The sequence below is a fragment of the Tenrec ecaudatus genome, chromosome 18, assembly GCF_050624435.1.
Source record: "Tenrec ecaudatus isolate mTenEca1 chromosome 18, mTenEca1.hap1, whole genome shotgun sequence".
Classification (NCBI taxonomy): domain Eukaryota; kingdom Metazoa; phylum Chordata; class Mammalia; order Afrosoricida; family Tenrecidae; genus Tenrec; species Tenrec ecaudatus.
In genome coordinates this window covers 18,460,988-18,487,916 of record NC_134547.1, presented here as the reverse complement: position 1 = coordinate 18,487,916, position 26,929 = coordinate 18,460,988, and the positions used below count along the sequence as shown (strand labels likewise).

Sequence of the window (26,929 nt, the reverse complement as noted above, 5' to 3'; positions counted from 1 at the left end):
ACACAGGCGCGTTTCTAGGTAGAAAAGCTTATGATTGGCTGGAGGTCCTCCAGATCAAGTACTCAGGCTATGACTCACACCATGTGGACCCTGGTACCCCAATTCTCTCCAGGGCACAGCCAGGTAAGTCCTTAAGGGATATGCTGTCTCTCCTGGATGTGTGGGGGCAGGGGGAGGGAGCTAGTCATTCACTTATAACACACTGCCTAAGGGCAAGGCTGTGCACATTGCCTTCACGTTGGCTGCTCACCCAGTTTAGCGGTTAGGAAGAAGTCAATGGAGGCCGAATCTACTTGGAGACTCAACAATAGGGATTGAGGGCTTTCACTGTAAATACAGCTTTCTACAAAGGAGTGCTTAAAACTTAAGCTCTAAAACAAGATTTACAGTCTTAGAAATTGGAAAACTAATGGATAATTCTACTCTGTCTTACAGGGTTGCTATGAGTCAGAATCTATAACAATGGCTTTTATTCTCCAACCTTAAGTCACCTTTACTAAGCTTGCAGTTTCTGGTTTGGCTCAATCCGCCTCAGGACTGGAGATGGAAGCTCAGCTGTGCCGTGTACACTGGGGCAGGTTGTGCACTGCAAGAAGATGCCACCTGTAGGGCCTACACCACCATTCACTTTGTAGATCTGTAAATTATTCCAAGGGCTTTCTAATCCAATATACAATATCCTGAGGAAGAAGCCTTCCTTCTTTTTAAAAAAAATATGAACACAAGGGTCAATATTCTGACTGAAGTAGTATCATGCCAATCACTTGGTAATTTTAGGTAGATCATGGTTTTGTATGGGGAAATCCAGTGCTCAAGAACATTGGAAGGACAAGAATGGCAATTAATTATTGTGTTTCTTTAAATTCTAAAACAGTTTCATCGGTATATGATTCGCACATCATACATTTCAATAGTCTAAACATATCAAGAGGAGCTGTGAGATCCTCACCACAATCAATGTTAGGACACTTTCTTCTTTCTATATGCACTGTGATTGGCTCCCCGTTTCCCAGCAACCTCCACCAAGAAACCATCCATCCCGTTACCGTACCTGGCATGGATTTTGTGTACCGAAAAGCATGAAAAACAACAACAAACTAATAAGAAAAACATACAAACTAACAAGAAAAACAAAGGAACGCCTCAACGGAAGAGAAAGCAGAAAAGATTGCGAGCTCAAACAAACGAATCCAAAAGAGAGCAAATGATAAGGTGGTCAATATTAACCAGCTGTATCTGCAAGAACCCACTTTCCAGTCTAGTGTGCACGATAGCGCGACCATTCACCTCGCTGGTACATGGTCCAAGGGAACTCACCAGAGGCTTAATCCATGTGTATTTCCCTGAAATAGCTTTACAGTGGGGCAAAGGGGGATCAAATGATAAGGTATCACATTTTAACCTAACTCCATCTGCCATCCTCGAGGTTAAAATGGTCTGTCTGGTAACAGGACTGGTCACCTCCCTGAACTATGGTCAGAGGGGAGTCACTGGGAGCTAAATCCATGTGGGGACCCTGAAAATGGATTTTGGGATTCCACTGTCATCCATAGCCTTCTGCAAACCAGGTGTTCTGAATTCAAGCTCGACTACCAGTCCCTCTTTTGGCTTTAGATGATATCATTTACGATCCTTGGATCACACAGGCTGGTATGCTTCCCCCATGTAAATTAGTGGATGCCTAACTTAGATGGCTGCTTGAATCATAATAATTTAGTTGGAGTTTTAGTTCACATTGATGGGCCCTGGTTGAATTGCTAGCTGGAGTTCAGAATGATGAGATTGTTGCTGGCAGGACCCCCAAACCCAGCCCACTGTCATCAAGTTAAGTCTGCTATATAGCAACCCTATGTAGGGGATCCAAGACTAAGTTGATCACAGGTGTATCTGCTGACCAGATGCAGGTGCAGGACATAGAGCTACCTCAAGACCAGGCCATCAGACCCTGCTGACCAGCTACCTGTTGGAAGCTTCTGGAGGAAAGTCATGGTCAATTCATCTTCAGTACCTAGTTGGCAGAGCAGTTGGACCCCAGGCTGCTAACTGGAAAGGCTGGAGGTTAGAACCTATCCATTGACCCTATGGGAGGGAGACCTGGGAAGCTGCATCTGTAAGGTAGCCCAGAAATCCCTCTGGGGCAGGTCTACTCTGTGACATGGGCCACCTGATGGCCCCTAGTAACCGGAGCTGCAGGAAAGCCCAGGAAACAACCTGGCTGGAGGGACCAGGAAATTCATTTATGGCTGGGTAGCCCTGTATCCAGCTGAAGTTGTGAAGGAAGAGATCCAGGGAGGGGAACTCTTCTTGACCATCTGTCCTAGACAGGATGCTCTCCAAGACTTTTTATGTAGAAAACTGGGCTCTTCTACCTGAAGTGAAACAACGTAATTATGTTGTTAAATTCGCCCTGGGCTCAAAATGAACCAGGGGATAAAAGGAAACACTGAGAAGCATGGGAAGCAGTGAGGTTGTAAGCACCAAGGGCAAACTCCCTTTGACTTGGAAAGGAAACAGGAAGTGCAGACAGGAAGTGCAGCCATCTTGCCCACCCTGAGGACCTTGGGTCTGGGCGGTTAAATACCGTGATTTGGTGGTTAGGAGCCCTGGTGGTGCAGGGTTCAAGCACAAGACTGGAAACAGAATCAACCGTGGTTTGGACCACCGGCTGCTCCTTGGGAACAAGATGGCCTCGACTGTTCCAGTAAAGATTCCCAGCTTTGGAAACCCAGCGGGAGGGGGAGGCAGTTAGTTCTATTCTGTCCTCTAGGGTCACTGTGAGGCAGAGGGGACTGGATAGCAGTGACCTTAGGTTTGGGGTTTGGTGAGATGATCCTGGTTTCTGCCCAGGTCGCTGTGTCCCCAGGGGCAGTGGATGTCACTGTTCTGAGCCTCAGTGTCTTGAGTTTATCATGACTGGCAATGTTGGCCCACTGCAGAAGAACAGGCACTAAGCAAGCACCCGATTCAGCGAAGAGGTGCCGAATGCAGGGAACTACTGGGCTTGGCGCTGTTTCTAGGTGCCGTCAGGTTGGTTCCCACCCGTAAGCCACCCTACGGGCCAAAGAAGGAAGCACCACTGGTCCTTGGGCCTCCTCACCATTGTTGCTGTGCCGGAGTCCATCGTTCCAGCCACGGTGTCCATCCATCCCCAGGAGGGTCTTCCTCTTTTTCGCTGCTGGCCGTGGGGTGAGCAGTGGGCTGTCCAATCCACAAGGTCATTTCGCGTACTGTGGTCTGATGAAGACCAAGGGGTGGCGTGTGATGTGAGAGAGAGCTGGGCAGGAGGTGACCCAGGACAGCTCTTAGAAGAGGATGTTTGCGCTCTTCTGTCTCCCGCCCTGACAATGCTGCGGGCTGGCTGTGAGGATGGTCCATGTGGCTCAGGCCCACTCTTTGCTCCTGACTCCTCCTCAGGGTCCCTTCAGTCAGGACTGCCTCCTGAGGGGATCTGGGCCGCTAGTTCAAACCCCAGGGAGAGAAATCAGCACAGACAGTGATGACGACTGTCTCTTAGGATCCTCCAGGGACAATCCTGATAAGAGTTGTGTAAAGGCCACAGAGCTGTCGTTCGCGCGGTCTTAGGAGGAAGAGATTTTAAGAAAGTTGAAAACTGCCCGGCTGAGAAAAGGGCCAGGGCAGTTGCCGGAGGGATTTTTCCATCGCCAGAGAGTGTGTTGGTCACTCTTGGATGATGTCACTCACTCACTGTCATCGAGTCCATGTGACTCATCGCAACCCTGCTCCTGTGGGTTTCCCAGACTATGATGAACTCCAGACCCGGTTTCAACCACATCTTTCTTCTGAGGAGGGAGGCTGGTGGTTTTGAGCTGCTGAACACGCGGCTAACACCCCAACGGGTAACCAAGGGCCACTTCCTGAGAATTCTTTGGAAAAACTTGATGCACCTCTGATCCTGCACCTTCAGATTCCTTTGCTTCTCAATCTCAACAGACATGCAAAGGAAACACGATTTGAATCCCTTCAGGATGCTGAACTGCCCTTTTTATATGGTGTCAATCCAAGAGCGTGTGCGTGCGTGCATGTGTGTGTGTGTGTGTGGTGGGCTCATGGGGAAGGGTGAGAGAGACGGAAACACCTCCTTCAGAAACGTGTGGAACTAGCTGGCGGCTACTTTGGCAAACACTAGCTTCCCACTCTGATCTTTTTGTTTAATAAAGGACTCTATGAATGAGAAGCCCTGGAGGTCACGGTGGTCGCGGGTTGCACTAGTAACCACCAGGTCAGCAGTTTGAAACCACCAGCAGCTCCGTGGGAGAAAGAGGAGGCTTTCTACTCCCGTCAAGAGTTACAGTCTCTGAAACCCATAGGGGCAGTTCTCCCCTGTCCTATAGGGTCACTACGAGTCATAATAGACACCATGGTCATTTAGAGAGACGACTGTGTAGTGAGACTCTTTGACTTGCAGTTCTATAGCTCTAATTTTCATCGTCATCGTCAATCATCGCTACAGGACTCCGGGCCCACCTTTCAAAATAACAGGAGTTTAAAAATTCCTTAACATGACTCAACTATTCACTCGAGTTTTCAGTATTTTTGCATATAAATCCTGATGTACTTTTCTGAATCAGGATCTAAATTAAGCCCTCATGACACATGATCCCTGAAGACAAAGCAGGTGCATAAGCAAATGTGGTGAAGAGAGCATATGGTCCCCGGCTATCAAAAGAGATAGTATCTGGGGTCTTAAAGGCTTGAAGTTAAACAAGCAGCCATCCAGCACAGAAGCAAATAAACCCACATGGAAGAAGCACACCAGCCTGTGTGGTCATGTGGTGTCCACGGGATCAGGTATCAGGTATCAAAAGATCCCAAACAAACAACTCCCCTGCCATGACCTTTTGAAAATACTAATCCAATTGCTATTTCTATAGGTTTACTTATCCTGAGTTACATATTCAGAAAAACGATAGGATTGGGAGTGGAGACCCAAAATCCATCTGTCGACAATTGGTAATGCCCCAACAGAAGGGTCAGAAGGAAGGGACGATTCAACCAAGGTGCAATATAGCACCGATGAAACACACATCATTCCTCTAGCTCCTGAATGCTTCCTCCCCCACTACCATGACCCAGTTCTACCTTACAAATCTGGCTGGAGTACACACATTGGTACAGATAAGAGCAATGGACACATGGAATTCAGGATAGATATCATGAGGGTAGGGGAATGGTTGGGGAGGGGGAAGGGGGAGAGAGGGGGAACCCATCACAAGGTTGGATATATAGCCCACCCCCCAAGAGGATGAATAACAGAACTGTGGGCGAAGGGAGACAATGGACAGTGTAAGAGATGCAATAATAATAATAATAATAATAATAATAATAATATATAATTGATCAAGGATTCACTAGGGTGGGAGGATGGGGAGGCAGTGGAAAAAAGAGGAACTTATACCAAGGGCTCAAGTAGAAAATGTTTTGGAAATGATAATGGCAACCTATGTACACATATGCTTGATACAATGGATGTATGGCATGTTACAAGGGTTGTGAGAGCCCCCAATAAAATGATTTTTTCAAAAAAGATTGCCCTTGAATCTGTTACCTGAACCCCCACAATCATTTTATTCCCGGCTGCTCTGGCAGCTTTATTAACAAAATCAGGTTGCTTCTCTTTCCAAAGAAAAATTAAAGTAATTAGCTTTTAGCAGTTTCACCGACATCCAATCCGCACATCGTGCATGTCAGTAGTTCAACCACATTCACAGGAGTCGTGCAGCCATCGCCACTAGCAATTCCAGGACATTTCTTCTTCCTTGTCCCCATGGTTGTTAGCTCCCCATTTCCCACCAGCCTCCCCTGCCATGGCCCTTTGAAACGGATAATCCAGTTGCTGTCTCCATAGGTTTCCCTATCCTGGGTTTCACATACAGAAAAACATCCAAAATCAAAACAACACGAAACAAGTGGCCCGACATCAACAACCGAATGAGCCAGGGAAAACCTCAATGGAAAACAAAGCAGGAAGCATTAAAAACTGGGATAAGAGGGAACTCGAATGACCAGGTGCCCCCTTTTGACCTGACGACACTGTGGTCACTCCAGGTGGGTTCTCGTGATGAGAGCCCCATTCACATAATACATTTCCCTGTTCTCTGCTTTCTCCTAACCCCCTTGGGTGGGCACGTTTAACCCTTTGAAGAGCCCCGTGAGGCCACACAGACGCATGAAAAGCATGGCTCTGAAGCCACATCTTGTCCCAATTCCTCAACGCTGTCTGCCTCCATTTCCATGTGGAATGGATTTATAATCCCTGGGGGAATGGGCTGCAGAATTTCCATTTGAGCCAATAAAGTCAAACATGTAAAAAACAAACAAACAAACAAATCAGTAAAGAAAATTTAAAAACTCACAGGGGGAAGGTAATCACTGGCATTTATTGTTATCCCCATTGACAGATGAGAGCAAGATTCTGAGAGAAGTAGCCCAGGTCCTCTCTCAGGAAGTAGCTTCTGAGGGTTAATGGTGAGCAGGGTGGGACACGGCCTTGTAAGTGTGCGCTCAGTCCTCCAGCTCCAGGGCCGGCTGTTACCTGAAACCAAAGGCAGCCTTGTTCTTCCCCTCAGCACAGGAGCACAGGAAATTCCAAGGTGGTCATCCACAGTGGTGCCTGGGGTGGGGGGTGGAGGGGGCTGTCCCTGGAGGGGCAGGAGAGGGGCCCAGGAGCCTGAGTGGAGCCAAGAGAAAGAAGAAGGGATTGAATATCTCAACCTGCCTGCCTGGGCCTCTGTGATTATGGGGCGTGGGGTGGTCACTTGGCCACTTGGATGACCTTGGCAGCTTTGGGCCTGTCTGGGCATTTCCTTGACCTTCCAGCCTTCACCCTGTCCTGGAAATGGTTCTGGCTGGGTAGCCGCCTCTGGAAGGGGTGGGCACCATTTGGGTCTGGTTTTGGGCGGGGACAGGAGGAGGACACAGGCTTCTTTGTGCTGCTGGAAACAGGGAGGGAGAACTGGAGGAAAGTGGAGACCCCATTCCCGCTGGGTCTCCGGTTCACAGCGCACGATGGCCGGGTCTCCAGTGATCCTCAGCGTCATTGTCTTGCTGTCCACCTTCCCAGGGCCTAGCGTCGGAGGCCGCCCCATGCCCAAGCTGGCTGACCGGAAGCTGTGTGCGGACGAGCAATGCAGCTGTGAGTGCAGGCAGTGGGGTGGGTTGGGGGGCTGGCTTGCCGCGGTGGAGGATGTAGTAGGGGGACAACCACTTTCTTCTGATCCTTCCTCAGACCCTATCTCCATGGCTGTGGCCCTTCAGGATTATGCAGCTCCTGACTGCCGCTTCCTGACCATACACAGGGGCCAGGTGGTGTACGTCTTCTCCAAGCTGAAGGGCAGAGGACGACTCTTCTGGGGAGGCAGCGTGAGTCTTGGGAGAAGGGAGGAGGGGCACGCTGGGGTTGGCAGAGAGTTTTTCTCCACTCAAAGGGGAACTTTGAAGACATGACCCCAAACAGATCTAGACATTTGGGGGCCAATATTGTGACCTGCTTCCCAGGCCAGGTTCTGGTCCCCCCCCCCCCCAAATAAAGGTGAGAGCAATTCCTTTTGTTCTAGTGGAAGGGTGGACAAGAAGCAACTTGAGAATAAAGTGACTGAACGGCCACTTTAGGAACTTTGGTGGCACTGTGAGTTAGGGACTGGGCGGCTAACTACAAGATTGGCAGATCAAACCCACCAGCCAGCTGCTCCGCAGAGAAAGTTGAGTCTGTCTGCTTTTATGAACATTCAGTTTCTGAAAGCCGACACAGGATCGCTATGAGTTGGCATAAGAGGAGCCCTGGCAGTGTAGTGATTATGCATTGGGATGCCATCCGAGTGGTCGGCGGTTCGAAACCACCAGCAGCTCCACTGAAGACAGATTAGGCTTTCTACTCCTATGAACGGTTACAGTCTTAGAAACCCACAGGGGGTCGATATGAGCCAGCGTTGCCTCGCCGGCAGTGACTGAACGAGTGGTGAGATGCATATAGAGCTAGTGGCAGAGTCGTTACCCGTTGGGCTGAGCCCTGCAAGGTCAGTTGTTTGAAACCACCAGCTGCTCCCTCAAGTCTGTAACTGTACTCCTGTAAAGACTTTCAGTGTCAGAAACCCACGGGGGCAGTTCTGCCGTGGCCCGGAGGGTCGCCATAAGTCAGCATCCACTCGATGGCAGTGAGAATAGGAAGTGATCAGGTGATATTGACTAGCTGGCTGTGGATTTGGTTTTGATTTGGGGGGGAACTTTGTATCAGGAAAACAGGGACGTGAGTAGGGGACACATTTTTTATTGTAATACAATGTTAGTTGATCATTGTTTTCAGCATGTGATTCTTGGGGTAGGTGACCTATAAGCTGAGATAGGGATGCCAAGCCAGCTATGATCAGAGGGCAGTGGCCATCGGCAGAAGCCACCCTGCCATCCCCCCAGAGCCCAACTTGGAATGCTTCTTCCTCAGGTTCAGGGAGATTACTATGGAGACACGGCGGCCCGCCTGGGCTATTTTCCCAGCAGCGTTGTCCGGGAGGACCAGACTCTGAAACCTGGCAAAGTCGATGTGAAGACTGATGTGAGTGCCAGGGGTGGGGGGCTGAGGGGTGGCGGAGGGGTGTGTGTGGAAATGCCCTCCCCATTTCCCCAAGGACCTTTGCATTTCCAGGATAGGTGGCAGTCTAGCTCGGTGGGTTAGGGCAGATTCTTTCCCTGCCTTGTTTTCCCGCACCTGTAAAATGGGGAGCAGATTCTAAGGCCCGTTCCAGGTAGGAGGTGCAAAGAGAACAGCTCTCTAGACTAGTTGGCAAGAGCCCCGTTTGCACAGTGGTGAGTTACTAGTTGGGTCGCTCATTGCAAGGTCTGCAGTTTGAACCACCAGTCACTGTGCATGAGAACGATGAAACTTTCTACTCTTTTAAAGAGTTACAGCCTTGGAAACCCACTGGGACAGTTCGATCCGGTTGTTGGTCGCCCCCCCCCCCCATCTATAGGGTCGCTGTGAGTGTGTTTTGGAGGGCGGCTAATTGGCATCGCGCTTATCGTGGCCACCCCCATGCCGATCCGGCCTTCGATAAAACCACCGGGGTCCGTCGTGTGACGTCTGATTTCCTCTGCACTGTTTGCCCTTTCTCTTTTTCAGACGTGGGATTTCGACTGCCCGTGAGCTCGGCCCTGCGGTCGGTCGGTCCACGACGTCGCCCTTCCCTGCCTTTATGCAAATACACCAGCCGAAAGCAACCCGCAGTTCTGTGGTCTTTGGGGCGGGGCGCGGGTGGATCAAGGAACTACTGCCCCCACCCCCGTTTCCGAATCCATCCAATTAAAACCACTGACTGTCGAACGTCAACGGTTGCTGGGCAGATTTCCACTGATGAAAGGCCCTTTTGCTCCACGCTGGGTACCGGAGGCGGGCGTAGACACCGGACGTAAGCAAATGAGAAGATGGGACAACCTAAATGGCCCAATTGGGGGTACTGTATTTCTCTAGACCAATGGGAGGGAGATGCACTTTTGGGAATGAGTCAGTCAGACCATGAGGAGGACATAAATCGCAGAGCAGAGATTTCGTTGGAAGACTGCAAAGAGAGATGGGAGGTAAACCGACGTATATTCCCCTAATTTTTATCTTTCCTGCTTTTGAACTCAGCAATTGCACCTGGCAGCTCCACAGCATCTCCTCGGCCAGGTCCTTCGGGTCAATCCTGCTCCTCCCCCCACCCCTTCTTTGCATTTGCATCCCCGCCCCCAATCCGCTCCCACCCAATCCGGAGTCTCGGCTCTGCCCCGGGGTTCCTGACCAAATCCGTTCCTCGGCTCCGCGGAGCATCTCTGCACCGCCTACTTCCACTGGTTCCGCCAATCCCTGACCTTGGTCACGCCCCTTGCGACTCGGCCCCCCTCTCACCACCAATCCGCGCCTTTCGTCCCGCCCACTGCTCGCCGAGTCAGCCAATCCCCGCCTCCGAGAAGCGTGGCCTGGTATCCCGCAGCCCTAGCGGGTCGCGGCGGAGGGGGTGGAGGCGGAAGTGGCGGCGCCGGGCCCGGGGAGTAGGAAGGATCCGGGCTGCAGCCGGAGTAAGGCGGCTGCCAGCCGAGGAGCAGGCGCGGCCTCAGCGCCATATTGAGGCCCTAAGCGGCCGCTACCGAGTCATGGCCGAGACCTACGGTGAGGGTGGTGAGGTCGAGGGCTGTGGGTCTGGGGGAAGGGCCCAGAGAAGATGCGGCCTGTGGGCAGTAGGGCGGGGCTTAAACGCCAGGAGGCGGAGTCTAGTGAGATGGGGCAGGGCTGTGTGCGCCCTGGGCGGGGCTAATCCGTCTGGGCGGAGCCTGAGGGTCTGGGACTTGGGTCAGAGGAGCTGGAGACAGCATTGGAAAGAGCCCGGCGCTGGTGGACCTAGCCTAGACCTTGAGCGAGGGTTGGCCCTTAATGGATGGGGCGGGGCTGACTGAATGCCAGGGGTTGGGTTTAACGGGTTACAGTGAACCCTGAAGGGATGCTCCAGAGTCGGGTCCTCAAACTACAGCCTGCCGAGGGCATTTATCCTTCAAAATAAGATAGGTGCAGTGTGCATAGGAATTTGTTCATAGTGTTTTTTTTAAACTATAGTCCGGCCTGCCAACAGGTCTGAGGGACAGCGAACTGACCCCCTGTTTAAAAAGTTTGAGGACCCCTGCTCCAGACCCTTGGGCTGACTTGGTTTGAGACGTCTGGCACCGGGTTGGCTATAGATTGCCCTTGAGTTAGCGGTGGTATTCATGACAAGAGGTGGGGCATGCTTATACTGAAGTTAGGGACAGAAGAAGGTGTCGGAGGTTGGTAAGTTAGGATGGGTGTGCGGTATGAAAGGGTGCAGAAGAAAGAGCACTGGCTTATGAGTCAGAGCGAGCGAAATTTTTCAACAAAAATAGAGAGAACCAGCTGGTCACTTTCAGGGACCATGGTGGAGATCAGGAACTATTGGAGTGGAGGAGTCAGTGATGAGGATTGGTGAAGTTGAGAGGGGTGAGGAGCAGACGGGACCTTTGTTGTCCCTGATAACATGGCTTTCAAAATGGCTTTATCGAGCCATACCAGAGTGAACACCTTGACTCTGGAGCCAGTGGACTGGGGTTTGCACCCCAGCTCAGCTACGTCAAAGTTATATAACTTGGGAGATGTCAGTTAACCTGGCCGCAATTCCCGTACCCGGGAGATGGAGATAGTGATAGCCTGCTGTGTCCCCTGCCTGTTCCGGAGGCTGCAGTGGGCTGGTGAGCTAAGTAAAGAACTCCCCAGCAATGCCTGGTCCTGTGCGTTCTGTAAGCGTATCTGCGACATTTGCTGGCTGTTGTTCTGTTCCTCCCTGTGTTGTTTCTTTCCTAGTAACTGTGGTGATCTCTTAGTCTCCATCCCCTTTCACTATTTTTCTCTCCCTTCCCCCTGTCCCCCCATGACTGGTTCTACCCGTCCAGACTTCCTCTTCAAATTCCTGGTGATCGGCAGTGCAGGAACCGGCAAATCATGTCTCCTCCATCAGTTCATTGAGAATAAGTGTGAGTTCCTGGGACTGGCTCTAGGGCCTGTGGGCGTGGGCCTCGCACCAGCCAGCGGGCAGCTGGTGGGGTTGGGCAGGGGCAGGGCTGGCCAGAGGTGCAGCCCTCTCCTTGTCTTGGTGTTTGCTCCTTGCTGGGTCCCTCCGGGACCCTCCGACAGCCCAGCAGTGAGAAAGGATCTGTAGAGGCAGGTCCTCCCTGCCTGGGGGTGGGAGCAGGGATCCTCTGAGCCCCGGCCTTGCCTCCCCCCTCTCTCTCCAACTCCCAGTTAAACAGGATTCCAATCACACCATCGGCGTGGAGTTTGGATCCCGGGTGGTCAACGTGGGTGGGAAGACTGTGAAGCTACAGATTTGGGACACGGCCGGCCAGGAGCGGTTTCGGTAGGTGGGCCCTGCATGGGCTGGACCCTCAAGGAGAGAGAGACAAAGAGAGAGACAGAGAGAGAGAGAGAGAGAGAGAGAGAGAGAGAGAGAGAGAGAGAGAGAGAGAAGTTCAGAGTCACCGCAACAGGAGCAAGGAGAGGGTGTGAGAGAGAGGAGGACGTGATTAGCAGCCGTGTCAAACTGAGGGAGCTGTGGAGAAAGAAACACAAAAAGCAGACAGCGGCAGAGAAGGAAGCATAGAGAACCAGGGTAAGTCAGACAGACACCAAATGACACCATGACCCTAAACCCATGTGGCCAGAGGGCTGGAGACACACAAGGAAGACCTGAGGACCAGGGCAGCCTGGAGAGTTAGAGGGAGAGACGAAACAGAAATAGAAGGAAAGATGAAAGATACTCGTGTTTACAAAGGAAAAGAGCTCCACCCACTGCAGCCCAGCTGGATTCTGACCCAGGGACCACATGGGACAAAGCTCCTTAAGGTTCCTGCGAGTGTTCGCCTTTCTGGGAGCAGGCAGCCTCAGCTTCCTCCCTGAGAATTGCCCGGGGAGCTTGAACTGCTGCCCTTGGGGTTAGTAGCCTGCTGCTTACCCTGCTTTGCTACTGGGGCTCGGCCAAAGTGGAAAGAGACAAAGAGAAAGAAGTGAGCTGGGGGGTGGCATGGGAAAGCAGAAGCCAGAGAGACGGGGGAAGACGGGGAGGGTTTTGAGGAGCTGGGTCCAGAGATGGTGGAATAGATGTGTCAAGAGAGACAGGCAGGCAGTGTCCGCACAAAGTGAGTCTTCAGAAAAATGTCTGCAGGGAAACTAGAGAGACACACAAGCCTGAAGAGAGAATCTGAAACAGTCAGAAGTCAAGGACAGGAAAAGAGGGAGTGTAGCCACGGAGAGCTGTGATCGCCAGGCAGCACCGGGGAGCTGCTAACCTGACATAGGCTTGTTCGTGCGCCGCGACCTGAGGGGTGTGAAGCCGAGAGGCAGAGGGGCAGAGGAGAGAGGGGGGCTTGGCATGATGCCAAGCTTGTGGGGTGATTCCATGAGCTGCCGGCAGACTCTGAGTGGACACTACAGGGAGATGCAAGCTCGGCCACACTGAGGAAAGGACATATCTCCCGGACAGGAGAGGGCCAGACAGCCGGAGTTGCGTAACACTCATCCAGGCCTTAGCAAAGGTGTGGTGAATGAATGGGTAGATAGGAAGTTGGGGACAAAGATATAGGAGGGCGGGGGGAGAGAGAACCAGCACAGAGTTCACATACCAGACGGAGACAGAGAATGAGACAGAAGTGAAAGAGGAGACACTGACAGAGCAAACAACGCAGAGACAGGTGAGAAAGCCATCGGGTGGGGCAGCTGGAGAGGTTGGGAGACAGGTGACTGACCCCAAGGCCAGGCTTTAGAGAGAAGCTGGCAGTGAAGGGGAGGGCTCTGAAACGCTAGTCTCTCTCCGCAGAGGGGGGCAGCCTCGGGTTGGACCCCAGCACCAGGGGTGACTGGGTCCCCCTGGCCCCACAGGTCGGTGACGCGGAGTTATTACCGAGGGGCAGCCGGAGCCCTGCTGGTGTACGACATCACCAGGTGGGTGCACGGTGTGGGCGGGCCGGGCCCCCGACAGCCCCTCTCCTGCGCCCTCCTCCTGCCTCTCTTCCCTCCTCTGCAGCCGGGAGACGTACAACTCGCTGGCCGCCTGGCTGACGGACGCTCGCACGCTGGCCAGCCCCAACATCGTGGTCATCCTCTGTGGCAACAAGAAAGATCTGGAGCCGGAGCGGGAGGTCACGTTCTTGGAGGCCTCTCGCTTTGCCCAGGAGAACGGTGAGGGCCAGCTGGCCCGGAGGGTGGGGCGCAGTTCACCTCTGTGGGCATCTCTGCTTTGGGATTGGGTGGGGGGGTGGGTTCTGGGCTCTGGGCTCACGTCCGGACTTTGCCACGTGCGAACAGTGCGGCAGACCAGGTTTCTCGGTGACTTCATCTGCTGCGTGGGCATTGCCACGTGGCTGCCACACTGAGCGTACCATGAAGGTGGATGGGAGTCACAGGTGGCTTGGAGTGGGCGGGCGGTGAACATCGGCCGTGATGCATGGCATCACCAAGGGGAGGTAACGTAGGGTATTGCCAATTCAGGTGGCCCCAGAGGGCAGACCCATTTGTAGATAAGGAAGGTAGGACCAAGCTAGAGCCTCGGTTAGAGCCGGGGGAATCAGGAAGAGTGGACAAAAGCCCCCCCCAGGCTGAATCTAAGGTTCATCTGACACAGCATGCTGGCCAAGCCCACATCTGCTGTCCCGGGGTTGGTTTGTGGCCACGTCCAGGCTTGGAGACCAGGTTTTGCCATCAGAGAGAGGGTGGATTTGACGGCCGGCTCTTCTTTACTGTATGGAGAGACAAAGATGGGACCAAGAGCCTGTGCTGCAAGGTTCTGGGGACACAGCCAGGAAGATGGCTGTGGGTACCCCACATGGGCCTCATGCGCCAGTAGGCGCTGGGGCAACCGTTCATTTTCTGATAGACAGCCTGGGGTGGGGGTGGGGTGCACATGTGGAGAGGCTGGAGGAGGTGCAGAGAGGGAGGCCCAGGCAGAGGGTTAAGGACTGGAAAGAGGAGGGGTAGGCAGAGGGGTCCATGGTGGGAGGGAGAGACGTAAGCAGAGGGATCTGAATTGGGCTGGGGGGTGGGGGAAGCCCAGAGAAAGCACCTGACGTAACCTGAGAGGTCAGGGGGACTTCCTGGAGGAAGGGACATCTGAACTGAGCCATAAAGGAAGAAGTACATGGGAGGGGGAGGGGCCTGCCGTGAGGGCAGGTGCAGAAGGTGTGAGGAACAGACCGGGAGACGCTAGGGCAATGCTGGGCAGGAGGGTGGGGACCGGCTATGGCGCTGACCCTTGGGGCGGCTGTGTCCCCCCACCTTGCCCCCCAGAGCTGATGTTCCTGGAGACCAGTGCGCTCACAGGCGAGAATGTGGAGGAGGCCTTCCTGAAGTGTGCCCGGACCATCCTGAACAAGATCGACTCAGGTGAGGCCCTGGACTGGCTGTGGGCGAACGGCTGGATTCAGGGGCCAGGGCTGACCTTCCTCTTGCCTCCTCCCCACAGGTGAACTAGACCCCGAGAGGATGGGCTCAGGCATTCAGTACGGCGACGCCTCTCTCCGCCAGCTGCGACAGCCCCGGAGTGCTCAGGCCGTGGCCCCTCAGCCCTGTGGCTGCTGAGGACCTAAGGAGCCAGGTGGGATGATGCTGGGTCTCGGGGATGGCAAGGGGTAGAGACAGATGCAGAAAAAGCAAGAAAGAAAAGATGGGGCAAGAGAAGCAGAGCGAGAGGCAGATGTATAAAGACTCCTGAGCCTGTGGAGGGCTCATCTAGGCCCCAGCACTCTCTTGCCCCCTACCCCCCCATCCCCCTGTCTCTGTCCTGCCCATTCATCAGGTGTTCCCAGAGGGCCGCTTGTGGTGGTGCAGCGGTTGCGTGTGGGCTGCAGTACTGAAGGTCAGCAGTTTGAAACCACCAGCCGCTCCTCGGGAGAAAGAGAAGGCTTGCTTTCTATTCCTGTAACCAGTTACTCTCTCGGACACTCAGCAGAGGCAGTTCCACGCTGACCCGTTTGGGGTCACCAAGAGTCCGCCTTGACTGGACTCGGGTCCCCGTGCTCCGGGCCCGAGGGTGTACACACAGACAAAATAGGCCAACAGCCCCTGCCCTGAAGGAGGGAACCACGGGGGCTCCGGGAGACGAGGTCGGGTCGCAGCCAACACGGGTGAGAGCGAGGAGGCCAGTGCGGCTGGAGTGGAGTGTGGTGGGTGGAGGAGAACTGGAGACGAGGCAGGGGTAGGGGGCAAGGGAAAGGAGCAGACCGAGAGGGCCTCGTGGGGCTATGGGAGGGGTCTGGGCGCGCACCCCGAGTGGAGTGGGACTGTGGAAGCGCTCTGAGCAGGGAGGGACGCGGCTTGATTCGAGTGGCCACAGGCCCTGGCTGAACAGGAAAACAAGACCATGAGGGGCAAGGTGGTGGGGGGGCACGAGTAGGGAGGCTCCTGGTGGGAGAAGCAGGACCAAGGTGAGGGATGCAGAAGGGAGTTGAGAAGTGGATGGGTTCTCCTCGCTAGATCTCTTGTCTCCAGCCTCATCCCGACTTGATAGAGCTGCTTGGATCTTACATTCTCTCTATCTCTCTCTAATTGGAATATCAGTATTTGAAAAGTGTGAAAGGAAATGCCATGACTAGAGTACTGATGTCTTCCCGAGATACAAATGAGATCTTGTTCCTTTCCTGTGTGATGCCATCTCTGACTTCCCGGAGCTCCCTAACCTGGCGCCTCTCCACAGGGACTGCCCCCTGCCCGTGTCTCGGCAGAGTCGGCTGGAGCCATCCCCACCTCCCAGCCCGGTCCAGCCATCCCGAAGCTCTGGGCCTTTATTTATCCGGCTGTTCCCTCTGCCAGGAACACCTTCTTTCCCTCTTCCCTGGTGTGCTGTGACAAGACACCACCGGTTCTGGGGCTCTTAGTCAGCACAGATTCCTGGAGGTTGGGAGCCTGAGGTCAGGTTGTCAGTCTTGCCGATTCCTGCTGAGACGCCAGGGAGAGCCGGCTTTCTCTCTCTCAGCCTCCGGAAAGGGCAGTGTTAGCGTTGACGCGGTGCCCTTTCCCTGTCTCCCTGCCTCTGAGACTGGTCTCAGGAAGAGACCAGCAGCGCAAAGCAGGAGGCGAGCGCCCAACTCATAACTGAAAGCTTGGCGTTCTGACTGCAGAAGTGCTTCAGCAGCCAGGCCTGGGCAGTCGGTGTCCCCACCGTCCAGTCTGAGCCGCACTGTGGAAGAGTCCTCTGCGTTCGTGAAGTTACCCCGGGTCGGACTGGACTTGATTGGCCACTCACCACCCGGAGCAAGTGGTGATGCAAACACTTCAGGACACTGGCTGTGAGGGGTGAGGACCCCCTGCGCCGCAGGCTCAGGAGCCCCTGTGGTGGAGCGAGGCACATTTTGGGTGAGCGACACTTGCGTGGCCCCAGGACCGATTTGGGCTCTCGCCCTGAGAGCAGGGACGGGACACGGCTTGATTCGAGAGTTCATAGGCTCTGGCTGACGGGAAGACAAGAGGCTTGCAAACCCATAAGCACGATTCTCCTCTGCCCTGTGGGGTTGCGCTGAGTCAGACTTCAGTTGGGTTTGGCACCGTTAACGGATAACATCTTCAAAGACCTTGTTCCACACCGGGTTACACTCGTCCTACTGGGCACTGAGGCTTTAGCCTAACATTTTTTTTTTTACCCCCCTGATGAAAACACATGAATTCAACAGCGTGTGCCTTTCTGCTCTTTCAAGGTACATTGTATTTAACAAGGATGTTACATTTCTCAACATATTCTTTTCTTTAAGAAGATGGGTGTCAAGGGAAGGTTTGCACAGCAGTTCAAGTTCAGTACTTTCTGCGCCAATTGTTTCATGATGTTGGTTACATTCTTGCCACGTGTGACCCTTCTGGAGATCCACGAGTCTGAGTCTACTGCCCCCTAACTGCCTTGTCTTTGTTTTAAAAGCATTTGCTAACCCTTCAAAGTTGCTCTGAGCATTTGAGGTCTCTTGCCTTCCCATAGGCACCCCGGTGGCACGATTTATCAAGCATTGGCGTGCTAACCACAAGGCTGACGGTTCAAACCCACCAGTGGTTCTTTGAGAGAAAGCTGCATCCTATGAAGATATAGTAGCCGTCTAATCCCTAAGGAGCAATTCTGCTCTTTTCGACAGGGTCACTGTGAGTTGAAATCGGCCTGAATTCTGGCTCTTTCCATAAAGTAGTGGGAATGTTTCCATTTGTCCAAAGAATACTGTTCGTGTTTTGATCGGCATTGCATTGCATCTGTGGGCCACTTTGGCTAGGATTGACCTCTTGACTCCCTGTATGTGAAGTCTGCCATCCCATCACCACGGAATGTCTTCCCATCCGTTAAAGTCTTCTGTGAACCCTGGTGGCTGTACGCCCCTGCTCTCAGAACAGAATTCCCTGTTGTTCCCATCTTGGTCACCTTCTTTAATCTTTCTGTCAGTGGTGTGTTACCCCCAGTGGTTTCGTCATGTTGAACCAACCTTGCATACCTGGAATAAATCCCACTTGAGCATGATGTCTTTTTTCAAATTTTTGTTTTAATTTTAATAAATCGCTTTATTGGGGGCTCTTACAGCTCCTCTAACAATCCATACATCCATCCTATCAAGCAACATTTGTTGCCACAATCATTCCCAAAACGTTTCTTTCTACTTGAGCCCTCCGGTGTCAGCATCTCTTTGATCATGATGTCTGGTAGTACGCCATTGGATTATGTTTGCTGGCACTTTACCGAAGAGTTTGGCATCTGTATTCACAAAGGCGATGGGCTGTCGGTTCGTTTTCTCCTTATGTCTCCTTTTGGCTTTGCACCAGCGTCTTGCTGGTGTCGAGGAAAGAGGAGGGAGTGTCCCTTCCATTTTTCGGTGGAGCTCGGATCAGTGTTGGGGTTAGTTCTTGTGTAAGTGTTGGCTAGAACACTCCCGTGAAGACATCAGTGCTGGGTTTTCCTTTGTTGGGAGACTTTTAATTACTGATTTAATAACTTCATTTGTCATGGGGCTGTTGAGCTATTTCCCTTGGAGACAGTGTCGGTGGGTAATGGGCTTCTAGAAACGAGTCTGTACATCAAAGCTACCTCTTTTGTTGAATCAAGTCATTCATAGTATTGTACTCCTTTTTAATCCGATTGGGTCAGTTGTACTGCCTCCATTTTCGGTTAATTGCATCTTGTCTCATCATTTCTTCGTCAGCCTAGCAAGAAGCCTGTTCCTTCTATTGGTCTTTTCAAAGAACCAAATTAGAAACTTTCCCTACTGTGTTCTGCTCTGTATTTCATTTGTTTCTGCGCTGATCTTTATCGTTTCTCTTCTAGTGGCTTCAAGTTTTAGTTGGCGCGTCTTTTGCTAGTTCCTCAAGCTGTAGAATTCGGGTGTTTGAGAATTTTCTCTTTTAGTTAATAATAGATGTTTATTGCTGTACATTTTTCTCTGAGGGCTGCCTTCACTAAGCTGCATAAATTTTGGTGTGAGATACATTATCTTCATTTACCTCCAAATATTTAATTGTCTCTCTATTGAGATCTTCTTCAGCTCAGTAGTTATTTAGTAGTGAATCGCTTAATTTCCATTGGTTGGCGTGTGCTGGTTTTGCCATCATTTTCTGATCTTACTCCTTTTGCAAACAGAGAAGAAAAAATTCCTGGTGTAATTTCAATCTTAAAAAAGAATTTTTAGACTTGTCTTGTGGCCCAGCTCATGGTCTGTCCTGGGATATTTTTCATGCGCTCAAGGAAAAATGTGTATTGTTCTGATGGTAGGTGGGGTGTCCTTTATAAGTCTATTAGATCTTATTGCTTGTGATATTTTATTTAAGTCCTTGATGTCGTCACTGGTCTTTTTAGATGGTCTGTCCGTAATTGCAAATGATGTATTAAAGTCTCCCAACTGTGGTTGTAAGCTTCTCTATGATTGCTTTCATATCAGTATTTGTTTTCAAATTTTCACTGCACCTGATTTTTACAGAGTTCTGTAAAGATGGCCTTGCTGGGTGGGGAGGGGGTTCTCGAACCACCTCTGGCTTCACAAAGGGGAAGGAGAATCAGACTTAACATCAACCTGAAGCTAATTCTATGAGGTGGAGGTCACACATGCGTCCAACGTTGGACCTCCTTTGCCCATCCTGCCACCAGCCATCCCCTTCCAGCAGAGAGGTGTGCTGTACCTCTCTGCTCAGGTTCACACAGGACTTCTTGACCATACTCACTATTATGGAGTTTAGTAGAGAGATCATCAGGTTAAATCAGGATCAGAAATGGTCAGGACACTTTACTCCCATCAGGAGCACTGTTTCTCAGGCATGCCTCGCTCTGGCTACATAGCCTCTTGGCCTCTGTCCCGCTCTTGGCCTCTGTACCAAGCTTTGTTACCATTGCTAACAAGTGCACAAAGGGCATTCCACTCCACCGTAAGGTGGCCTCAGTGTGAGGTGCTCAGCTCTATTCTACCATGGTCCGGAAGTCTACCGCTGTGTCTTCTGATTGTCATTCTACTTCCACCACTCCTCTGGTGTCACGGTCTCTGTCTCCTGGATTGAGGAGGTTCAGGGTATGGGGGTCTTGGGGTCCAAGGGATGTGTTTTTCTTGATGGTAAGTGAGATTCCCATACCTGCTCCTGAGACGGCTCATTTTATTTTTAAAAATCATTTTATTAGGGGCTCATACAACTTTTATCAAAATCCACACACACATCCATTGTGTCAAACACTTTGGACATTCATTGCCCTCATCAATCTCAAAATATTTGCTCTCCACTTAAGCCCCTGGCATCAGCTCCTCATTTTCCCCCTCCCTCCCTCCTACCTCATGAACCCTTGACAATTTATAAATTATTATTTTGTCATGTCTTAAACTGTCTGATATCTCCCTTCACCCACTTTTCCATTGTCCGTCCCTCAGAGAGGAGTTTATATTTAGATCCTTATAATTGGTTCCCCCTTCCCACCCCACCCTCCTTCCACCCTCCCAGTGTCACCACTCTCACCACTGGTCCTGAAGGGATCATCCACCCTGGATTCCCTGTGTTTCCAGTTCATCTCTGTAGCAGTGTACATCTTCTGATCTAGCCAGACTTGCAAGGTAGAATTTAGATCATGATAGTGGGTAGGGGGAGGAAACATTTAAGAACTAGAAGAAAGTTGTATGTTTCATCGTTGCTACATTGCACCCTGACTGGCTCATCTCCTCCCTGCCACCCTTCAGTAAGGGGCTGTCCCATTACCTACATATGGGCCTTGGGTCTCCACTCTGCACTGTACCTCATTCATAATGATAGGATTTTTTTGTTCTGATCATGCCTGATACCTGATCCCTTCTACACCTTGTGATCACACAGGCTGGTGTGCTTCTTCCATGTGGGCTTTGTTGCTTCCCAGCTAGATGGCCGCTTGTTTATCTTCAAGCCTTTAAGACCCCAAATGCTATATCTTTTGATTGCCAGGCACCATCAGCTTTCTTCACCACATTTGCTTATGCACCCGTTTTCTCTTCGGCAATTGTGTTGGGAAGGTGAGCATCATAGAATGCCAATTTAATAGAACAAAGTGTTCTTGCATTGAGGGAGTACTTGAGTGGAGGCCCAATGTCCATCTGCTTCCTTAATACTAAACCTATACATATATGCACCTTGATCTGTTTCCACATCCTCATATATAAATATATTTACATATGTACGTGCCTTTAATTTAGATCTCTATGTGTGCCCTTTGCCTCCTAGCTCTTTCTTCTATTTCCTTTTACTTTCCTCTTGTCTGACTGTCATGTTCGAGGCTGCAAATCTGTATAGGGAGTGGCTGGTGGATTTGAACCATTGGCGTTGAGGTGTCAGCCCATTTAAAACCCAATAGTTTGACAAAGCTGCCTGGTCCTCATACTAGAGCTCCATAGGTCCCATTTTGCATTGACCCACCCAGTCATTTGGTGGGGGTTACAAAGACGGTGAGACGCTTATCAAGGAACTCACTACATCATAGTTTCATACATGTGTGTAATTGTTACGTCATCTTGATACATTGACCTTCGGTGATGATGTAAGAGGACCCCTAGTGAGACAGTGGTTGTGCTCTTGAGTACTGTTGATAGGTTAGTGTACGCACAGCAGAGGTGACTCAGTGAAAGCTTTGCTTGGCGCTGACTAGAATCCAAACACCTAGCCTCCTAAACCGGGAGAAAAATGTATCAGTATACGACCACAAATATTACAATCTTGGAAGACCTGTGGGGCAATTCTGCTCTCTAGTAGGGTCACTATGAATAGGAAGCAATGCAATAGAATATATATAATATTAATTTGCAGCCTCGAACATGACAGTGGGACAAGAGGAAAGTAAAAGGAAATAGAGGAAAGAGCTAGGAGGCAAAGGGCACACATAGAGGTCTAAATAAAGGCACGTACATATGTAAATATATTTATATATGAAGATGTATAAATAGGTCTATGTGCATATATGTGTATGAGGATGTATAAATAGGTGTACGTGCATATAATAGATTTTGGGTAAAAGTGTAATATCAGGATGGCTATCCCTTCTCTTTCTCTTTTTTAAAGTATGAATCCCTTGTATTTTCACTTCTTCCTTTTCCCACCCCCCTTCTCTCTTTTGGGTACAAGTTACATGGTGTCATGTGGACTTAATTGTGTCCTCCCCTCCCCTCTTATGTGTCCACTTGGTTAGGCCATGCATTGGCCGTTCTCCATTGTGTGACCTATCTGTCAATGTGCCAGGGCTAGAGTGGGCTGCATTCTGAATTAGTCTTGTAAGAGGGCACCATTCACGTCCTTACTCTTACTCAAATACTCAAGTCATTCCCTCCCCTTCTTGCTTGAGTTCCATCTTTAATCTTAGAAAAGACGAGAGAGAAGCTAGCAGAGAGGGAGGGGCCTGTTCACCTCCAAGAAAGAAGAGCCAGGGGTCCATGCGCTAAGAACCTCATATACTCAGGGACGATCTGCCAGTCCACAGATGTTGGAAGGAGACAAGGACCTTTCCCCAGAGGTGACACAGAGAAAGCCTTCCTTCCTTTAAAACTGGCTACAATTCAAATTCCTAGCCTCCTAACTGCGAGAGAATAAATTTCTGTTAAAGCCATCTATTTGCCGTATTCCTGTCAATAGCTGCACTCGCTAACTAAGACAACATGGTGCATTCTTTTCCATTTTATTGATTTTAACTTCATTGTGGATTGGGTGAAGGTGCACAGCATAGATCAGTCTTCCATCCAACAATTCACACACGCTTTGTTTCATAGCATTGATTGCAGTTACCGCAGTGTAAGGCCACTTACCCTGGTTTTGTATTTCCATTCCCCCTCCTGTAGCCCATTAAACTTTTGTCCTGGGGTCAACGCTCCCCTTTTGAGTTCAAATGGTTGATTATTTTAAGGGATGCACGCCAGCCTAATGTTCCTGTTCCCCTTATAGACTTGTCTAACATTTAGCTGAAAATGGAATCGAAAGCGTGCGCTTCAGTCCAGGCCTGGAGGGAAACTAAGGGCCTACAGTCTTCAGGGTCCCCACCAGCCGCTATCTGACCTGGAAGCTTGGTCTCCCCCCCCCCCCATAATTTTGAGCTTTGTTCCACATTTTTCCTCCCTCTCTATCAGTGGTTCTCAATCTTCCTAGTGTCACGACCCTTTCATTACAGTTCCTCACGTTGTGGTGACCCCCAACCATAACATTATTTTCGTTGCTACTTCACAACTATAATTTTGGTCCTGTGATGAATGAGGCGACTCCTGGAAAGGGCCCTTCGAGCCCCCCCAAAGGAGTTCGGCCCACAGGTTGAGAATCGCTGTTCTTTATGCAAGCCCTTCTGAGGGGACCCCTGTAAGAGCAAGGGATGGGTAGCCAGGCACCATTCCAGTTCTCTCGGTCTCAGAGCCTGGAGACTGATATTCCCATGGTCCAGTAGTTCAGTGAACTCATTGTCTGCATATTTCTTCAGTGTTCTTCATTCTTCCTTCAAGACGGGGAGAGACCGGTCATTGCACCTTGTCACTAGTATTTTTTGTTTTCTATGGAACGCTTCACGAATTTGCGTGTCATCCTTGGGCAGGGGCCATGCTAATCTTCGCTGTATCGTTCCAATGTTAGTATATGTGCTGCCGAAGCAAGCACTGGTCACGAGTTTTTAAGACCTCAGTCAGTACTCATCCAAGCAGGATGTCGACCATGGTCTTTGTGAATTGTATTATGCCAGCTGACCTTGATGTCCTCTGAGTCACGGGGTCCGGAGCCCCCTCAAGGTGTTTGGTTATGTCCAAGATGTTTTGATAACTTCATGGGTATGGATGTGTGTGCAGCAAAGATACGTACATGGCCAGGTAGTGTCTGTCACACATGTGTGTATGTCTAGTTATGCTCTGACCCGCCCTCCCGTCTTTTCCATCCCATTACTTCCAGTCTGTCTGCCTGTGTCTTGGACTTTAAAGTGTGTCTTGTGTGGGTACCATACGGATAGATCATGTTTTTTTCAACCCATTCTGTGAGTCTCTGTCTTTTGAATGGGGGAGTTTAGGTCATTCACATTTCAGATAATTACTAAGAGCAGAATACTTAGAGCTTTCACTTTGCCGATTGTGTCAGTTACTTTTTGTGTTTAGCAGGTTTTGGTTCTGGTATTTGTTGAGTCTTCTTGATTGTACCCTCTTCTAAATATTCTCTTAGCATTAACTGCAAATATTAAGCATTAACTGCAAATATTACACGGAACAACTTGCAATTACAGACAGTACCTTAATTCAGCTTGCTGCCAGCATTCAGCCCACCACCAACAAATACCATGCAGAGTTAACCTCCTCAAACTCTATCGCTGTTTGCTCTCCAGGCCTCACCCCCTCTGCCGCGGAGCATCTTTTCACATCGTTGTGCATCTTCCACACAGCAGGTCTAATTTGGACTTGTTTCTGATGTGCCTGATGTTACATTCTGTTTGCTCTCTGAAAAGACCTTCTGTCTGATCTTTGTCTTTGCCTGTGTTGCTACCTTTATTGAGGCCTCTCTCGCCCTCTTTACCCCTTACCCTGTTCAGGGTGTTTGTCTTCCCCATCCGTCTGAAGCACTCCCGTAAGGAATACTTGAAGAGCAGGTGTGGTCAGAATAAATTCCCAGAGCTGTTGTTTCTTTGGGGATATTTTGATTCCCCCTGGGAGAAAGATGAACCCCAGTTTCTTACTCTGTGTAATGGGGTACCTGCCTCATACGGTCGTTGAGAAGGTGCAATAAATGTACTCATGTGCAGTGCTTTGGAGAGACTCCAGCATGTGAGTTCTGTGTTATTTTTCATCGTCGTACCACGGCCGGGGCCTCTGGCCTACCCAGAAGCAGATGGGCATCCACTGCGCACCTCAGTGCAAGGCCCGGAGCCGGCTTCAGGATTTGCCTTGAGTGGATCAGATGGCCCACCGAACCCCCAAATCAAACTCACTGCCATCAAGTCGAGGCCAGCTCGTGGCAACCCCACAGGATGGGTAGAACTGCCCCTGCGCGTTTCCAAAATGGCAACTTTGTGCGGGGAGTGGAGAGCCCCTGCGCGTCTACTGCAGCGCAGCTAGCGATTTCAAACCGCCGCCCTTGCTGTTAGCCCGCCAGCACGAAACCTCCAGGGCTCCTGAGACACAGCGTGGGGGCGCTTTGTCAAGCTTTGTCGGTGGCAGCCTGGGGCAAGGAAGATGGTTGGCATGATGCCCCATCGCAGTCACCCACACACACACCACAGCATTCCCTTTCCCTGGCATCAACATCCCATGGCGATGAAATGCACGTCGCCCACAAAGCCCTTTTTAATTGTGCCCTTTAGTGGCTCTTAGTACCTTCACCATGGTGCGCTCTCTCCAGTCTCGAGATCCCAAGCATGTTCATCTGCCCCAAAAGACAGCCCCAGACCTGTCAGTCAGCCAGTCTCTCCCCACCAACCCAGCCCAACCCCCACCCACCTGCTGGTTCTGTGGACCAGCGCACGATGTTCTCTGGTATCTTCTATTCTGTCTCAACTTGAAGAAGGTCTCACAGGCCCCCCCCCCCCCAAGCTGACTTCCTAGCTCTCTGTGCAGTGGGTACTTAGGCGAGGAGCCCCGGTGGTGTAGTGGATCTGTGTGTCGGGCTGCTAAACCACATGGTCCACAGTTTGAACCCCCTTCCCCGGCTCATCCCCGCTCTGAGGGAGAAAGATGAACCTTTCTGTCTGTCCCCTAGAGAGGGACAGCCTCTTCAGCCCACAGGGGCAATTCTACTCTGTAACATTAGATCACGCTGTGAACCAGCCTGGATCTGATGGTAGGAATTTGGTTGGGGTTTGGGGTGCTTTAACAGAGAAGACTCCCAGCCCCACTCCCCACCCTGAGAGTGTGTGACCTGGAGTCCTGGAAGTTCCCCATGCGCAGCCAGAGGGAGGACTGCCACCTTGTATCTTCTCCTCTATGAGACCTGGAACCAGGGAGATGTGTTAGCACAAGGGGATAGAAGAGTAGGGTAAGGTGTCCGACAGCGCCCCCCCCAGGGAACAGGTAGACAAGCAGGGACGTGAAGGTGCTCTGGGTGAAAACCCAGTTGGCACTAAGGCCGTGCTGACTCACGCACCGGCCCCCTCCTCCCCGCGTGTGCCTGAGTAGACCTGTTCTGTTGGGTTTGCAGCCCTGATGGGGGGTGGGGGTGGGGGTAGTAGGTTGCTAGGTCTTTCTTCCAGGGCGACTCTCGGTGGATCTGAACTTTCAGCCAACCAATCAAATTTGTGAACTGTGCAGAGCGACCGGGCAATTCGCTGGAGGAGAGAGACAAGGAAGCTGGGGGACAGGCGGTGTGGAAACTCTGGGAGGAAGAGCAAGGAAGGGCTGGGCAGATGGACAGAGACTGGGGGAGGGCTGAAGGAGATGCAGCCTCCCTCTCCAACGACTGTGTCCTTCTCTTGCAGCCCACCTGCTCTCCAGGACCACCTGCCCACTGGCTGAGGCCCAGAACCAGACCCTGGGAGGCCTAGCTCTTCCGCCTGCCCCGGCCCCAAAGAAGCTGCCCCACCCCATCCCCCTTCCCTGGCCTGGGTGGGGCTTGGATGTGGGGCAAGACTGAGCCACAGGGGAGGGGGGAGGGCACCCGTACCTGCTGCTGCTTCCTCTGTCTTGGCTGACCTTTGACCTTGCCTGAGACCAGGGCCATGCGGCCCCAACTCCCCACCTGGCCCTGCCACTGTGAGTGCGTGTTATTTATTGCCTGGCCGCCTGCTCTGCCCTCACCCCACACCTATAAAGCATCATTTACACCCGTGTCTGGGCCTCCATCACTTTGGGACAGTGGGGGAGGGAGGGGACCCTGAAGAGGTCACTGGTGGAAGAATGGGGCTTGTCATGGGCTGGGGAGCCAGGGGTGTGCATGTTTTTGAGTTGGGCATGAGCTGGAGTACATTTAGGGTACACCAACAAGAGTCAGGTG

General features: G+C 51.4%; 2 protein-coding genes and 1 non-coding gene across 4 annotated transcripts; 2 read left to right on the top strand and 1 right to left on the bottom strand.

Moving 5' to 3' along the window:
- Positions 1–7,016: 7,016 nt before the first annotated feature.
- Positions 7,017–9,154, top strand: MIA (MIA SH3 domain containing). The gene is made up of 4 exons (XM_075536643.1): positions 7,017–7,153; positions 7,247–7,380; positions 8,456–8,566; positions 9,131–9,154. Exons 1-4 carry the CDS (start codon positions 7,027–7,029, stop codon positions 9,152–9,154), a joined length of 396 nt encoding a protein of 131 aa, XP_075392758.1. The 5' UTR covers positions 7,017–7,026.
- Positions 9,155–9,462: 308 nt separating this feature from the next.
- Positions 9,463–26,764, top strand: RAB4B (RAB4B, member RAS oncogene family). Of its 2 annotated transcripts, none has more exons than XM_075536867.1 (8): positions 9,463–9,585; positions 11,443–11,523; positions 11,792–11,906; positions 13,424–13,486; positions 13,569–13,723; positions 14,828–14,923; positions 15,003–15,134; positions 26,415–26,764. In XM_075536867.1, the coding sequence occupies exons 1-7, from the start codon at positions 9,579–9,581 to the stop codon at positions 15,116–15,118; spliced, it is 633 nt and encodes a 210-aa protein (XP_075392982.1). In that variant the 5' UTR covers positions 9,463–9,578; the 3' UTR covers positions 15,119–15,134; positions 26,415–26,764. The 2 variants fall into 2 exon arrangements, with proteins under 2 accessions (XP_075392982.1, XP_075392981.1); XM_075536866.1 differs by lacking the exon at positions 9,463–9,585 and adding an exon at positions 9,992–10,156.
- LOC142432853 (U6 spliceosomal RNA) lies at positions 23,517–23,623 on the bottom strand. Its single transcript, XR_012780956.1, has one exon. It is a non-coding gene; the product is annotated as a U6 spliceosomal RNA (small nuclear RNA).
- Positions 26,765–26,929: the final 165 nt, after the last annotated feature.